Genomic DNA, 17,209 nt, shown 5'->3' with positions numbered 1-17,209 from the left:
AAATGCTTGTCTTCTGCTGCCAATACGCTTGCCTCTTCTGCTCTGATTTTAAGTATGCCACGGCATACAGGGGCAGGAAGAGCGGTGCTGTTGTCAGCTAACTTGCAACTTCTTGCCTTCTGCTGCCGATATGAAAGCAACTTCTTGCCTTCTGCTGCCGATATGAAAGCAGGAGTATCGGCAACAGAAGGCAGGAAGTTGCAAGTTAGCTGAGGCTGGCGCCTCTCTTCCTGCCCCTTTAAGCCATGGCACACTTAAAATCAGAGCAGAAGAGGCAAGCGGGAGTCCCGGCAGCTTCTCTCCCCACCTCCGGACCAGCAGCTGCAGTTCAGTGTGATTTTAACTTAGTCACACAGCTGCCGCTAGCATTAATTTAGACTCGGTTTCTTCAGACAGCTGTGGGGTCTTTGTTAGGCCGGCCCACTTCAATGATGCGAAGTGGGCCGGCCTAGCAAAGGCCCTGCGGCTGCCTGAAGAAACCGAGTCTAAACTAATGCTAGCGGCAGCTGTGTGACTAAGTTAAAACCACACAGTGAGCTGCCGGTAGCCTAGAGAGAGGAGAGGTATGCTAGACAGTGAAGGAGGGAAGGGAGAAGGGGTATCGCTGAACATGGGGAGCAGGGAAGGGAGAAGTGGTACTGCTGGATCAGGGGGGAGGAAGGAAGGTAGAAGTGGTGCTGCTAGACAGGGGAAGGGAAAAGGGGTACTTCTGGACAGGGGGTGAGAAGGGAAGGGAGAAGGGGTAATGCTGGACAGGGGGAGGAGGGATGGGATACTGCTAGACAGGGGAGAGGTAAAAGGAAAAGAGAAGAGATGCTGCTGGACCTGGCAAAGGGAGGGAAAGGAAAGGTGCTGCACACTGGAGGGGAGGGTGAGATGGTGCATGGGGAGAGAGCATGTTGGGTTGGGGGTGGAAGGAGGGATGCCACTTGAAGGAAGAGGCAAGGACAGAGAGAGAAAGCGTGCAGGAGGCAGAAAGTGTTGGACTCATGGAGAGGGCGAGATGGATGGGGAGGATAGAAAGGAGGGAAGGAGAAATATTACACTCTGGGGAAGGGGGAGAGGGCAGAGAGTGAAAAGTTGGACTCATGGAGAGAGAGAGAGATGTTGGTTGGGAGAGGGAAGGAGGACCAGAGGAGAAGCATGCAGGAGGAAGAGAGAAAAAAAGTTGGACTGGTGGAATGGAGGGAGAAATGGTGGACTGGGAGGGGGGCCAGAAAGGAGGAAGGTAAGAGAGATGGACTGCAGGGGGCAGAAAGGAGGAAGGGAAAGAGAAAAATTACACGGGGAGGGGGAGGAGAGATGACTAAAGGAAGGGAGAGATATCAGACCAGCGCTATTGAAATAATAATAATAGTAGTAATAGAGAAAGATACCAGATAATGGGAAGAGGAGAGAGATGCTAGACTGGGAAGGGAGGAAAGGAAGGAGAGAGATGTCAAACCATGGAAATAGGGAAGGAAGGAGAGAGAGAATGGAAGGGAAGACATGGAAAAGTAGATTTTGAGAAGAAAGCAGAAAAATGGAAAAATTGAATGTTAAGTTAATGCCAAAGATGGATGCAAGGCAGAAAGTGAAGACGGAGAGAAAAACAGTCAGTGGATAAGAAGGACCTGGAAACATAGTTAAAAACACAGAAAAATAGTCACCAGACAACAAAGGTATGGAAAATGATTTTATTTTCAGTATAGTGATTGAAATGTGTCAGTTTTGAGACTTTATATCTGCTGTGTATATTGTGTGTATATGAAAAATGAATGGAAAAAATTCCATTACAATTAGTAAAGGGGGGTTGGACCTGGCGAAGAGCTTGGGTGGGTCTAGGGTGGAGCATGGGAGGTCTGTGGTTGGGGGTACTCAGTTTGTATTTGTTAGACTTTCCTGCTGGCATGCCCTACTGGCATTTCAGGGCCTGTTGTAAGGGCCTCTGTGCATGCGTGGATGTCAACATGATAATGTCACGCATGTGCATGATGTCATCACGGCGACAGCTGCACACTTCTGGGTGCCTCGAGCCGTGGCCTCTACCTTTAGTATGCCCCGGCTTGAGAAAGTTTGAGAGCCAATGGTGTATGAGGTAGGAGGTAGGAAGATCGCTCCTGCCCCAATTCACTGCTGGATCACCAGGGATTTGAAAGATATTCTTTTTACTAATTGGGAAGGCAGGAGGGAGGTGAGAGTTGTTAGTCAGCCGGGACAGGAGGTGGAATGGATCCCTCCTGCCCAGCCCACCACTGAACCATCAGTTCTTAAAGCAGGCCTGGAAGGGAGCGGGTGGGCACTTACCCAAATATAAACCAAGACCCCCATTGTTTATATTTAAGTATATACAGTATCTTGGCACCAAGACATAGAACAACCTACCAATGGACATTCTTGTACAATAACCTCTGGAATCTTCTAGCCTTCAACTGTAGGGAACTCAAAACCAAAGTCCGATCACTCCTCCTCTATGCATATCCTGTTACACAACCTCTGGACTTTCAGTTTTGTTTCCTACAAGCCTAGGCTGTAGGGACTTATCTTTTCTGCTTGTGTTTTCTCAGACACCTTTGTCAACCGTCAGGGAGACATATGGTGTCCCCTGCTGAGCCTGGAAGTTAGTTTCGTGGGCAAAAAAGCTCTGGTGGCCTTGTCCGCAGCCCCCGTTATGGGTATCGGTGGCATGCTGACAGACTTACTAAGTCAACAATTGCTGGACCTGGGAGAAAGATCCCTGTCCAAGCTAGCATTCAAGTCCATTGTCCGGCAGTGGGGACGTCCGTCCATCGTTCTGCTGGCATCTGCCAGGTTCTGGAAAACAGATTCTTCAGCCGCCGCAGTGAAAGGTTGGTCACCCTGTTACAACCTTGGCCAGAGGGGGAGTTTCTCTGCCTTTACTCCATGGCCCCTGATAAGGTGCGTCTAGCATTGGATGTCCTCTCACGTGAGCCAGGTGGTCCTGGTGACCCCGGCCTGGCTCAGAAGACCATGGTACGCTGACCTGGTGTGGTTGAGCATGGAGAGGAATCTGAATCTCACTGCCATCAGTGGCTGCTCATGCAGAGCCCCATAACGCTCCAAGATGCGGACCACTTTGGTCTTCTGACTTGGCTCTTTGGCGCGCAGCGTTGACAGCTAGGGGCTATTCATCTGCGGTCATCGCTACACTCCTCCAGAGCTTGCAGAATTCTACTGTGTCAGCCTATGTAAAAGCCTGGAGGTGCTTTCAGGCTTGGTGTGAGAAGGGTTCTGGTGGAACCCTCGACCCCTTCAGTGGCATTTGTCATGAGCTTCCTGAAGATTGGCATCAGGGAGGGACTGGTGGTTTCTTCGTTCCGTGTCCAGATTGCGGGACTCTCATGTTTGGGTCCCACTGCTCTCGGGTTCACTATCATCTTTCTGATGTTGTCCGCTTCTTGCAGGGGACCAGGAAGCTGAGGCCTCCTTAGCGGCTGCCTTGTCCAATGTGGATTTGCACTTGGCTCTCCACTTGCTGACTTGTCCACTCTATGAACCTCTGAATCAGATTTCATAGAAAGATCTTGCCGTCAGGACGGTTTTCCTTGTACTGGTCCCTTCTGCATGTGGAGTATCGGAGCTCCAAATCCTTTGTGCAGAGATCCTTTTCTCCTTATCATGGATTCTACGGTTCTCTTGAGGACTGTCTTCTTCTTTTCTGTCGAATGTGGTTTTAATGCCCATGTCCATCAGTAGTTCGGACACCCGCTTTTGTTCCATCGGGTTCCAAGACCAAGGACATGTTTTACGGTTCTGGACATGTGGCATCTTCTGAACCTGGGGGTCACGAATGACTTCAGTATTTCGGACCATCTGTTTGGTCTGGCAGGTCCCACATGGCGGTGCCGGCCTGCTTCCAAAGCTGCCATCTCTAGGTGGATTTGTGAGGCTATTTCCGCTGCTTATGTGGGAAAGAAGCCTCCCCTTGGGAGTGAAGGCTTACTCTACCAGAGGAATGGCTTCCTCTTAGGCGCTCTCCACAGCGGTCTCTGCTGAGAAGATTTGCAGGACGGCCACTTGGGCCTCTCTGCATACGTTTAACAAGTTCTACTGACTTAATGTGGCGGTTAAGCAAGATGCAGCTTTTGGGGCTTCAGTCCTGGTGGCAGGCTTATCGGGGCCCCCTGATGTGTTGGGACTGCTTTGATACATCCCTAGCGTGAAGATTCCAGAGGTTATTGTACAAGAATGAAAAATTAGGTTACTTACCTCTGCTAATCTTCTTTCTTGTAAATATCCTCTGGAATCTTCACACCCGCCCATCTATTCTGTTCAATTTGCAGGTCGCCTGACCAATAACTGGTAAAATGTATTTTGGTCCTTGATAAGACTCAAGAATGTCATACTTGTGCTTTACACTGGGTTTGAGGGGTTCTCGGGGGGGGGGGGTTCCCTTCTGAACCCTCAGACAGTGTTTAACCAAATTTGTGCACAATTTGTTGCATGTTCAAGTAAAATGTTATGCTATGTTTAGCCTTAGGGCAATCATAGTTTTGAGATTTTCTTCTGAGCAGAATTTATTATGTAACGGGGAGTCCCCACACCCCCCCTCTCTTTTTTCTTGTGTTTCCTGTTTGCTATAGATCTACCTGGCTTGTCTACTAACTGAAAGTCCAGGGGTTGTGTAACAGGATATGCCTAGAGGAGGAGGGATCAGACTTTGGTTTGAGTTCCCTACAGTTGAAGGCTGGAAGAGTTACCCAACCCTAGCATGAAGATTCCAGAGGATATTTACAAGAAAGAAGATTAGCAGAGGTTAGTAACCTAATCTTTCATCCAAGACCAAACCCAACTACTACAGATTCAAAAAAACCCTCCTGTTTGAAAACATATACAGTACTCCCCCAATATTTGCTTTCCAAGACCAAACCCAACTACTACAGATTCCAAAAAAACCCTCCTGTTTGAAAATATATACATTATTCCCCCGATATTCCGTTCCAGGAACCCCTGTGAATCTTGAAAAATGTGAATACGGTTTTTCATGAGGGAGACTGGAAAGGGCAGCGGGAAAGGCAGGAGAGAGCAGCCAGGTGCCGGCGAGTGCAGGAAATCACTTGCTGTATGCTCTGACCGCCTCTTCCTGCACTAAGTCGGGCCTTATCAATCAGGAGCTGCATGTCAAAGCAGCTCCTGATTGGATAAGGCCTGGCTTAGTGCAGGAAGAGGCGGTCGGAGCATACAGAGAGTGATTTCCTGCATTTGCCAGCGCTCCGGCTGCTCTCTCCTGCTGTCCTCTCCTTGTCGGCAGTTCGCAGTCGGAAAATACCGTGAACGAATGGGGGAACACTGTACTCTGTTGATATTACTACAAATACTCAACACCATGGGGATCTCAGGCAAGGTCTACAATTGGTTTCAAGGGTTCCTCAAATTAAGAACCTACAGGGTAAAGTACAATGATATCAAATCAGAGCCATGGGCAAACCCCTGCGGAGTTCCACAAGGATCGCCACTCTCACCTACGCTCTTCAACCTCTTTTTCTCCTCCCTAGGAGCCACTCTAGATAACCTAAATGTCACATCCTTCAGCTACGCAGACGACATCACCATACTCCTCCCCTTCGACCCATCAGATACCACCACCACAACAAAGCTGGAAACAACCTTAGATACAGTAGAAAAATGGATGATGGATCACAAACTAAAACTAAACTCAGAAAAAACAAAATTCCTCTTGCTCGAACAGGCCAAAACGCCTACCATCACAGAACTGAAAATCAAAAACACCAAATACCCAATACAACCTGAACTAAAACTCCTAGGAGTTACAATAGACAGATGTTGCACAATGCAGTCCCAAATCAACAAGACGACCCAGAAAGCTTTTCTAACCATGAGAAATCTACATAAAATCAGAAAATTCTTCAACCCAGCACACTTCAGACTAATTGTCCAATCCCTAGTCTTAGGTCTGTTGGACTACTGTAACTCCCTCTATCTTCCTTGTCCAGCCACTATGATAAAAAGACTCCAGACCATACAAAACACCGCCCTCAGACTGATCTACTCACTCAGAAAATATGATCACATAACAACTGCCTTCTTAGACTCCCACTGGTTACCCATACAAGCACGAATTCAATTCAAATCCACTGCCTATTATTCAAAGCGTTACACGGCTCTTCCCCTTCCTACCTAAACAACCGCTTAAACCAGATCTCCACCTCAAGACACAGAAGAACCCCGAACCCTTTTGCCTTTCCCCCACTCAAAGGCACACTACGCAAGAAAATGTTTGACAACCTTCTGGCAACACAAGCAGCAAAACTCAACCATTCCATCTCCAATCTGCTGACAACATCGGACGACTTCAAAACATTCCGAAAAGAAATCAAAACCCTGCTTTTCAAAAAATTCATCCAAATATCTTAACCCTTCTTCACCTACCTCAAGATATTACTTCCCCAAATAACCCACCTAAACACCTTCCAAGCAAACAGACCCCTAAAATAGATGGTAATCTTACCTACTCTAACTATATTCTCTTTGTCTATATCACACAGTTCGGCACTGTCATTTTACTACCAACCCCTAAATCCCCTTAGGAATCTATCCAGCTATCTCTCCTCTGTCAAAAAAAAAAAAAAATTGTATCTTCACTGGAAAATGTCCAGTCAAATCTTTTGTAATCCGCCTTGAACTGCAAGGTATAGGCGGAATAGAAATCCGTAATGTAATGTAACGATAGTCATTTATGATATACCTCACTTGGACTGTGCACCATACTTATGCTCTGAATTATTAAAATTGATGTTATGGTCCTTCAACACTGTCCTCTCTTCTCTCCTCTTCATTCTCTCCTAAAAGTAATTTGCATACTTAATGCTGCATTCTCTACTCCTAATTCTACTTGTACCAAATTTATTGTAAGTCTCCTTGAACCTATCTAGGCATAGAGTGACCCAGAAATTGGAAATTAGATTAGCTAAACCCAAAGTAACTTGAAAATAGCAGGGAAAATTAAAACTGTAGAAAAATAAGTTTGCAATAATGTTTTAACTTCTAAACTGTAGGACCCACATTTTATCCTTGATGTTCCTCTTGGCGTAATCAGCAGAGTTGAAAAGATTGGTGTGCAGAGTCATGGCGACAACTCGGCTGGCATTGAAATAGTTTGTAAGGTAAAGTATGTAGTTTTTGCTTGGAAACACATGTTCAAACTGTGTGATTAGTAATATTTTGATGAATAGCTACAGTGCCAAATTTACTTCTGTGCTCCAAAATAGGAAGCAGTAATAACTTGTCTTATATACTACTATATACTACTGCAACGTACTTCTCTCAGGTCTCCCGCACATCCATCTCTCACCCGTTCAATCCTTTCAAAATGCTACTGCATGACTCATATTTCGTGAACGTCACCATGCTCATATTACTCCTCTCCTCAAGTCACTTCATTGGCTCCCCATCCATTTCCGAATACAGTTTAAACTCCTCTTACTGACTTACAAGTGCATTCACTCTGTAGCCCCTCAATACCACTTATCTCCCTCTATGCTCCCCCTGCAAACTCTGTTCATCGGGAAAGTCCCTCATATCTGTACCCACCACCAAATCCAGACTCCGTCCCTTCTTTCTTGCCACTCCATATGCCTGGAATAGGCTGCCATAGTCAATACATTGTGCTCCGTCTCTAGTAATATTCAAATCACCTGGGTGCTAAGATAGTGTTTCCCAACTTCAAGTTAAGAACCCCTTAAATTAACAAATTTCATCTGAGTACCCCTGAATTCTGATGAGCAGAGATTTTTAAAATGGATATTTTATTGATAAACAGCTAGCTAACTAGGTATTACTATACCATACCAACTCTTGTATCCCACAAATGTCAACTAGGAATCATTGTGGCTTATACAATATTAGAATTGCTACAGATATATAGATATTATATAGACATTGCATGGAAGATATTATGCAGGGGACTGCATGGGAATCGGTCAATACATTGAGGAAAAAAGATATTTTCAGTGCTTTCCTGAATTGGAAGTATGTGGGTGTTTGTCAAAGGCTGCCCGGAAGGTTGTTCCAGATTCTGGGTCCCTGAAACTCGAAGGTGGTCTCAAAGAGAGCCTTCCTTCGAACATGGCGGATGGAGGGGGATGGTAGTTTCCATCGTTGGTTTGTCCTTGAGTTGTGGAAGGATTGTGTGATTTGCATGGTGGATGTGAGTCCAGTTGAGTTTTCACTGTAAATGGCCTTATGTGCCATGCAAACTACCTTGAATTGGACCCTGCTTCTGACTGGCAACCAGTGTAGTTCCTTAAATAGAGGTGTAACCCCCTCATATTTGGTCTTGAGTAAGATTAGCCTCTCCGCTAAATACAGATCACTGCAACTGTTGGCATTATGTGCTATTATTTCACTCTCATATAAACTGTTTGGCCTCTTGACAGTTGGTGACAATTTTTACTTGGTTTTGGAAGAATAACACAATGAGACTTGAATGGGGCCTATTTATAAAAGGTCAAAAAAAAACCCCTATGATTTCCCAAAATATGTATATCAAACCCCCCAAAACAATTAGCAACAAGATTTCAATCCTGCTCAAAACAGATATGAGCAAGACTATGAATTTGAAGGTGGTTCTGATTCTGTGAGGGCATGTCTTTAAGGGCAAATGGCTGTGTCCTATAGACTTGACTTGGTCTGCTTTTCCTTTAAAGGCATCTGATTGACATTTTGCCTTTGTTGACAACTTGTCTGTTGATGTCCTAACTTCCCTATTTTGATTAATAATAATTTATTTCTTATATACCGCTATACCAGAAGTTTCGAAGCGGTTAACAACAAAAGTACATACAGTCAATTTAAAATACAAACTGAAGAAAAGGTTAACAATCTTAAATACAATAAAGTCTATAAGAATGCATCTTTTAAAATCTAAAAGTTTGGTTAATAACATAGTTTAAATAGAGAAGATCTCCGAGAATCTCGGAAAGAGCAAGAACTAGAAGGCCTTGAGCATGCGCAGATGCTCAAGGCCCAGTCCAAGCAAGAGGGAGGATCTTCGGGCACCGGCATGTCCTGTGCGTTGGTGCTGGTGCCGGTGCCACATCGGGGTAAGAGATTGTGTTTGGGTGGGTAAGTGGGGAGATGCCAGATCACAGGGGTGGGGGAACTTGCAAATTGAGTCACGCTCGGTTTGCAAGGCACAATTTGCGGGACTGTTTTGCTCGTCTTGCAAAACACTCGCAAACTGAGGTTTGACTGTATAGTAAAGGGAGGGGAATCTCCTAAACAGCTGACTGAGAGGGGGACTGATGAAAGTATATAAACTCGGGAAATACTGCACATAAAAAAGAAAACTTCCAGATGATTCTAGTCTTAAGAGTAGTAGTCTGTGCTGGAAGCTATGACATCACCTATACATACAATGTGAACTCATTTCCTGATGTCTACAGAAAGCTCCTGTGAAAGGATCAACAACAAGAATAATGAGGAAACTGCTTTCTGAATGAGTGAGGATTCTTTTTAATTATGAAAGTGTAAGCTTGCTTAGGTATATAAATGGAAATATCCAATTAATTTTGAGATTTAAAAAAGGAGCATTGCACTGGTAAAATAAATATTGAAAACCTTGAAAAATAAGCGTGGTTGATTTGGCAGGATATGAGAAATTTACGGCTGGCCTACAGACAGGAAGAGCAGAGCAAGCTGGAGATATTTGAAAACCTCACAAGATATGCATTTCCTCTGTCTCATGGTCTGGTAAGTAGAAGTTTTTCAGATAATGGTGCAGGATCCCCTGACTTACTGTTTTTTGTGGCCTGGCAAGTATTCTTCCCATGCCTCTCTTAGCCTGATTTGTTTCAGTAACTCGCAGCACAGGGAGAGGCTTAAAGGAGTTGTCTCCAACATTTTTCATATAAAGGGCCACCAAAAGATTTCAAGCTTACACATACTACTAATTTTGTAAAACTGCCTTAATCTGCTTGATCAGACTGGGTTTTAACATGAAAAATTAATACTAATGTTGATACTACAACACTTCAAGGATATGCGAGTATTTTAAAAGCTCATTTTATTTTGGATTGTCACCAGTAAGAAATTCCATAAATGAGCCAGTTGAGTCACACAATTAAGAAATTATTTGCAGTTACTATGTCAAGTGGGCAAGATTGGAATGAACATTTACAGGATTTGAATAGCATTATCATGCATTGGAATTGTGCTGTTATGAACTTTGATCTTGCTATCTTACAAACTAAGTAGGTGGAGCATATCAAAATAGTAGTGTTTATGGTGTAATAATGGCAAGGTTTTTTCTTCCTTTCTGAGTTTAACACCAATATCTTAGTATAGTATTTAGGGCTGCAGTCCTGCTGAAAGTGGTGTCTGTTGGAGAAGTTATACTCTGGGTCCTAATTATTCAGTGAAATATAAAGCCTTTATGATGTTTTTCGGAAGTAAAGAGATGCTAATGGCATTTAGCCATAAAAATTATAGTCACACTAAAGTTATAAAGAGGAAGAAACTATATAATCTTACTAACAAAGCCTAAAAATATATAGAGAGAGTATAACCAGAAAACAGGCTAAGCACATTAGTAATTGTATCAAATAAAGACTGCACAGGTTTCAAATAGTGGAGAAAAAAAACCTGATATCTTCTCCAAGTCCCAATTTTTTTATTTCGCTCTTAATTTTGACCTTTGAGTATTTACATCGGGGTAGGTGGGAGGAGGATGGGAGGATATTAATTTGAATAGGGTAAGGTTATTGGGAAAATCTATGTATTTTGTGTTTTATTGATTAAGCATTGGGGTGGGTGGGGGGGATAAAATGGTTGGTTATGTATATTTGTAAGTTGAATGTGCTTTTATTGACTTATTATATTATATGTTATATAGTTGTGTCTTGCACTATTGATGATTGGAAAATCAATAAAGAATTTAAAAAAAAAAAGTATATATATATATATATATATATTTTTTTTTTTTATGAAGGAGCTTTTACAGTCATTAGTCAAAAAAAATCAATTTTAAGTACACCATTCTATTAAGCCCAGTTCTTTCTGTGTTTTGAACCACATGGTGCAATCTCTTTGTGAGAATTTTGTTAGGCGACAACTACTGATGGAGAATTACCGTATTTTTCGCTCCATAAAACGCACTTTTTTCCACCCAAAAGTGGGTGGAAATAAGGGTGCATCTTATGGAGCAAATATCGCTGTACCATCACTGTATGGTGAATACCATCACTGTATGGCAGGAGCTTTCACCAAAGCTGTCCTTCCCTCCGTTGACTCCCGAGTACCCCATACCTTTTTTTAAAATCCTGCCGTCCAGCGCTGAACGGCAGGTGCTTTCAGCGATCCTGCTCTTCCCTCCGCTGACTCCCGCGCTGAACTCCGAGCATCAGAGCGGAGCATGAGGCAGGTGCGAGCTTGTCTGGTCCCACTCCGGAGGGAAGGGTAGCTTTGGTGATAGCTCCTGCCATACAGCGATGGACAGCAGGATTTTAAAAAAGGTATGGGGTCCTGCCACTAGGCCTGCCTGTCACTAGGCCACTAGGCCTGCCTGCCCTGTCCCTGCCTGCCATGTGCCCTGTCCCGGCCTACTACTAGCCCACCAGATGGGGACAGGGTATAGAGCCTGGTAGGGAAGGGGGACAGGGTGCAGAGCCTTGCAAGGAGTGTGGGGTTGGATGCAGAGCCTGGCAAGGAGAATTTGGTTCAGAATATTTTTTTTCTTGTTTTCCTCCTCTAAATCTAGGGTGCGTCTTATGGAGCAAAAAATACAATAATGTGCTAACTCTTTTTTAACAAAGAAAATGAAAATTGTGATTTCAAGATGATAATGTAAAGAATTTATTTTCTTCCCAGCATTTCTGTAACTCCTGGGCTCAGTCAGTCTATTGTTCCCAGGAGAAGCTAGCTTCTGATTCCTCCTAGACTGCAAAGGCTAGGCCTGCACTAAGGAACGAAATCCTACCATACCCTTTACCATACTACCTTCACCTATAAATATAGGTGAAGGTAGTATGGTAAAGGATCTTGCATTGGTTTTCTGTTGAGGCCAGAGTGTTTTTTATATTGGGCTGTTTGTTTTAAAGTCTTGCACGTCATAACCCCCGATTATCATTTTTCCTGTTTCAAGATGCTCAGCACGGATTTCAGCCTTGTTTGATTTTTCCCTCTGTTAAAGGCTGTCACTACAAAAGACAGCACAATCAACTTCTTGCTTATCAATCAGCCCTCTGGGATCCAATTTTCCACAAACTTCTTATCACATCAGCATCTTTTATGAATTTTAGGAAATCACTAAAGTCTTATTTATTTAGCAATTTCTTATGAATCCTTGTTTGAATGATGTTTTGTAAAAATTAATATGTCCAGATTATTGGTAGTTCGCTGTTACTGTTCAGCTGCTCTTTAACTGTCAGTCGCATGGATCTGCAAGGTTTTGCTGGATACAAATGCTGTTATGTTACTATCTTCTTCTGTCTTTCTCCTTTGTTTCCTTATGTTGCATTAATACCTTTAAACTCCAGTTAAGAGTGCTGCTTATGATATCTGGAATTTATTAAAGGAAGGATATGTTTTCAAATTTATTTATAAACTAAGCCTCTTAATGTTATTCTGTTTATTGATTTTGACCTGTCTGCTTGCACAGGTGACATGTTCTGACCATAGGTTGTTGGGGTTTTTTTGTGTGTAATGTTGCACCTTTATGTTTTGATACTGTAGTAGAATAGCATATTAAGATAAAATGACAATTAATATATTTTGTAATCTGTCTTTAAAGCCACTATTTGCCTTCAGTTACAAAGAAAAATTTCCTGTTAATGGATGGAAAGTATATGATCCAATAGCAGAATATAAAAGGCAGGTAAGTTACAATATATATTTCAGATTTTAACATAAGCTGAATCATGAGTTTGGTTTCATTTAATTTTATCATTGCTAACAGAGACCATGCAATCCAAAATCTTGACATAACTTAAAAGAGCTTCAAGTAGATGGGGCACAACAGGTAGAAAAAAAATGGAGAAGCCCTTTAAAATGTCATATTCTTTAGCATCCCTCCAGACTGGCACTGAACGGATGGGTTTGCATTCCTCTGCCAGCAGGTGGAGACTGAGACTTTGACATTTGGCTACAGTACAAGTGGGCTGTGCAGTCCCATCTACAATCAGTCTGTTTTCAGTCTCCAGTAGGTGGAGTGGTAAGCTTGTACAGTCTATGCTGAGGTTAGGGCCTGTTGGATCTGATTAGTGAATCTTTCTTGTCCCTTTTGCTGTTTGGACAGAGCTTTGGGGACCCTCTTGGGGGTCCTACTGACCTCAGGAGTGCCACACTCGGAAGGGTCGAGTCCCTCCTCCCCCCCCCCCCCCCATTTCCCCCACCTCCCCTCATGTCTTTGCTTTAGAGGAACAGTATATAATCCAAACCTCTGCCCAGAAAATAAAGACTGTATTTATATTTTGTATGTTCTGGGCTCTTCACAATTTTTTAACTATTTTATGAGCCTCAGCCCCACCACTCACCACCTCAAAATCAAGTTTCAAGTTTAATGAGGTTTTGATTAATTGCTTAATCATAATTCTAAGCGATGTACATAATAATAAAATTACAAAATTTGGGAAACAATACAATACTAACAAAAGTTAAGCCCTGTAGGACTGTAGACAGACTTGACAAAACTAAAAACACAAGGAAAGGAAGGGAAAAGAACTACAAGTTATTTGAAATAAAACAAGACATTCAGGGGGAGGAAAGGGAAATTTAAAATACTTCAATAAGATTATACAGTAAGGTTAAAATTGGCTAGGAAACTAGCTAGCTAATTATCAAAGGCATCTTTAAAAAGAAAGCTCTTTCATTTACTCTTGAATCTTTCCAAGTTGTTTTCTTCCCTCAAGTAGATAGGAAGCAAATTTGGGGGGCTGTGATAGAAAAAATAAATTGCCGTCTTATATTGATAATTTTAAGAGAAGGAATCGTCGGCAAATGCTGTTCATTAGATCTCAATGTTCTATTAGAAGTGTAAGGAATTAATAATTTGTAATTGAAAGCAGGAGTTTTATAAAGAAGAGATTTGAATGTGAGCAAACATAATTTATATGTTATCCGGTGAGCTACCGGGAGCCAATGTGCTTTCTTAAGGAGAGGTGTTACATGATCAAACTTCTTAGCCTTAGATATGAGTTTGATAGAAGCATTCTGAATGATTTGTATACGTTTGATTTTGTTTTGTGTAATTCCCTTAAATAGAGCGTTGCAATAGTCAATTTTAGAAATCACCAGAGAATGAATGAGAATGTTAAGAGATTTTGGACAGAGAAATTGTGAAACTGAGTGAATTTGGCGGAGTCTAAAAAAGGTGGATTTAATAATGCTACTAATGTGATCATGGAAAGTTAATTTGTGATCAAAGATAATTCCTAGGATCTTGATGTTTGTAAAGGAGAACCCTTAATAGAGATGGGGAAAATGAGTTTTGAACTGTCTTTCCAAGGAAAGAGCATCACATTTGATTTGTTGACATTAAGCGCTAGTCTATTAGTTTCCAGCCATTGGTGTATTTGTTCAAGCTTTTTATTAATTATTAATGTATCCAGCGGATTGGTAGTATCTAATGGATGTAGGAGCTGAATGTCATCAGCATAGGCAAATTACTTTAAAACCTTTCATCGCGGCAAGCTTTACGTGGTTATTTTCCTCATCGGCTCCTTACAACAATTGTTTTTATTTCTTTTTAAACAATGCACTTTCAAAAATTCTTTAGTCTCAAGAGCAACAGGATGCTCAGGTTTTCAGGATTTCCACAATGCTAATCCAGTATAAGTCAAATTGAGGCAGCTCCCATGGATTTCGACGACCTATTTTTGGGTGTCATTGAGTGTTGGTACACCACAGAGGTGGGGCACTGGAGCAGAAAAAGGCAAAGAAGACATCTGCAGCTTCTGGGGTAACACCTGCTAGGCAATGGGCCAGCAAAAGGGTATCGGAGCCACCCAGGCATGTCGCATGAAGTGGAGAAACTAGAGACAATGGTGGTGTGGGGAAGGATGACTGATTTAAAAAAGTAAATAGTAATGGGTATTATGTGCTCATGACCTCATAAATAGTACATTTTAATCCATGTATATATTTTTACATTCATTTAAGGAACTGTGCAAAATCTTGCTGCATAAAAATATTCTGAACGTGTCACAATCTCTATATGTAAATAATACTCAAAGCTCTGAAATTTATACCTTTTTTCGGTTTTACATTAGTTGTCCTAGATTTACAGAATTGTTTCAAAGTTTTATAGCATTGTATAAGGTGTCAGATTTACATTTTAATGTTAGTCAACATAAGAATTTGCAAAAGATGTATAGAGAACTTCAAACAAAATCATTCTTGATTATTTTTATTAGTAATTTACACCCCCCCCTTCTTTACAAAACCGCACAAGAGGTTTTTAGTGTGCCGAATGCTCTGCGGTGCTCCGCTGCTCATAGAGTTCCTATGAGCGTCGGAGCAGCGCAGAGCATTCAATGTGCTGGCCAGTGCTAAAAATCTCTTGCATGGTTTTGTAAAAGGTTGGGGGAGGGTTACATAGTAACATAGTAGATGACGGCAGATAAAGACCCGAATGGTCCATCCAGTCTGCCCAACCTGATTCAATTTACATTTTTTTTTTTTTTTCTTCTTAGCTATTTCTGGGCAAGAATCCAAAGCTTTACCCGGTACTGTGCTTGGGTTCCAACTGCCGAAATCTCTGTTAAGACTTACTCCAGCCCATCTACACCCTCCCAGCCATTGAAGCCCTCCCCTGCCCATCCTCCACCAAACGGCCATACACAGACACAGACCGTGCAAGTCTGCCCAGTAACTGGTCTAGTTCAATATTTAGTGGGTTAGTGTTAATAGCACAGATTTGTCAATTGTGTGTGATAGTTTAACCTATTTACTTTTTCTAACTTTAGGGTCTTCCAAATGAGAGCTGGAAAATTACTAAAATCAATAGTACCTATGAGCTTTGTGATACATATCCTGCTATATTTGTTATACCAACCAGTGTAAAAGATGATGATCTCTCAAAAGTTGCTGCATTTAGAGCAAAAGGAAGAATTCCAGTAAGTAAGAGCCTTACTCCCAAACTTGAACATGCTTGCGTACATTTTTATTTGAATCTATTGGCCAGAATATTGTTAGGAATTCTGCTTGAAGTCATCCAAGCAAACTTAACTTCATAGTTTCTCATCTTTGATAAAGCTACAGACAGTAGAAGTGGTTTTAGGGCACAAGGCAAGATAATCCAGTATCTTGCAACAGTAATTAGAACAATTTATAACATGAACTGAAATGCTATTGCAATTCTGCAACATATTTCATGTAGCCTTACTTGCAAAAAGTTAAATTTTTGACAATATATCATGTGAAAAATAGAACTGCTGTAAATAAAATATTTTTTAACCGTGTTCATGTTTTCCTTCCAATTCAGTTACATTTTTATTTTTTTATATTTTCATTTTTTTTCTTTCAGTTGCTGTTCTCACCTTTTCCACTATAGACTCTTCCTTTCTCATCTCTATATCTTTCAATTGTCTTTATTATTCTAGTAGTACCACTTAACTTTCCAGATTAATCCATCATCCTTTTCCCATTCCCTTTATTCTTTACTTTTTTCTTACCTTCCCCAGACTCTGCAGATTGATGTTGCTGCTGCAAGTGACTCAGTTGACTTCAGAGCCCTGAAGTGCAGATAAGCATAGTTATTGTTGGTACCACATGGGAAGATGTTTTTGGTGGCATAGAAGATATCTAGGGAAATACAGGCCATAGCAGTTGAGAGGTCAGCAGAAAAGAATACATTGCTAACCTTCAAACTATTTAGCAATTCATAGGAAGACGTTTGGAAAATGCTATTCTTTGCAGGGTGGTGGAGAGGGGAAAAAAAATCATTGGAAGTGATAGTGGTGTGTCGGAAATCAATTGCTTAACCAGATCAGCTGAGAGAATTTTTCTAACAGCTTTGCTAAACTTCATTCGAGCCAATTTAAGAATAAATGTTCACTGGTCCTCAGCTGTGGTCACTGGTCTGGTTATGTGTTAGTTCTTCATTCTCATATAACCTAGTGCAAGTGTCTACATTTCATGAGAATGAAGTTTAGCAAAGCTGTTAGAAAAATTCTCTCAGCTGATCTGGTTATGGGAAATCAATTGCTAGCACCAATGGAGGGCAGTAGCATCAAGACCTTTATTTCCTGCTGTT

General features: G+C 41.8%; 1 protein-coding gene across 3 annotated transcripts in view; it reads left to right on the top strand.

The window, feature by feature from the left end:
• MTMR1 (myotubularin related protein 1) overlaps window positions 1-17,209 on the top strand; it is a 109,907-nt gene that overhangs the window by 43,787 nt on the left and 48,911 nt on the right. For all 3 annotated transcript variants that reach the window (XM_033943975.1, XM_033943973.1, XM_033943974.1), the window contains 4 exons: window positions 7,017-7,124; window positions 9,610-9,711; window positions 12,749-12,832; window positions 15,921-16,070. In XM_033943975.1, the coding sequence (XP_033799866.1) occupies window positions 7,017-7,124; window positions 9,610-9,711; window positions 12,749-12,832; window positions 15,921-16,070 (444 nt within the window). The remainder of the gene's footprint in view (window positions 1-7,016; window positions 7,125-9,609; window positions 9,712-12,748; window positions 12,833-15,920; window positions 16,071-17,209) is intronic.

This window comes from Geotrypetes seraphini, chromosome 5, assembly GCF_902459505.1.
Source record: "Geotrypetes seraphini chromosome 5, aGeoSer1.1, whole genome shotgun sequence".
Classification (NCBI taxonomy): domain Eukaryota; kingdom Metazoa; phylum Chordata; class Amphibia; order Gymnophiona; family Dermophiidae; genus Geotrypetes; species Geotrypetes seraphini.
This window is presented reverse-complemented; position numbering and strand designations above follow the sequence as displayed.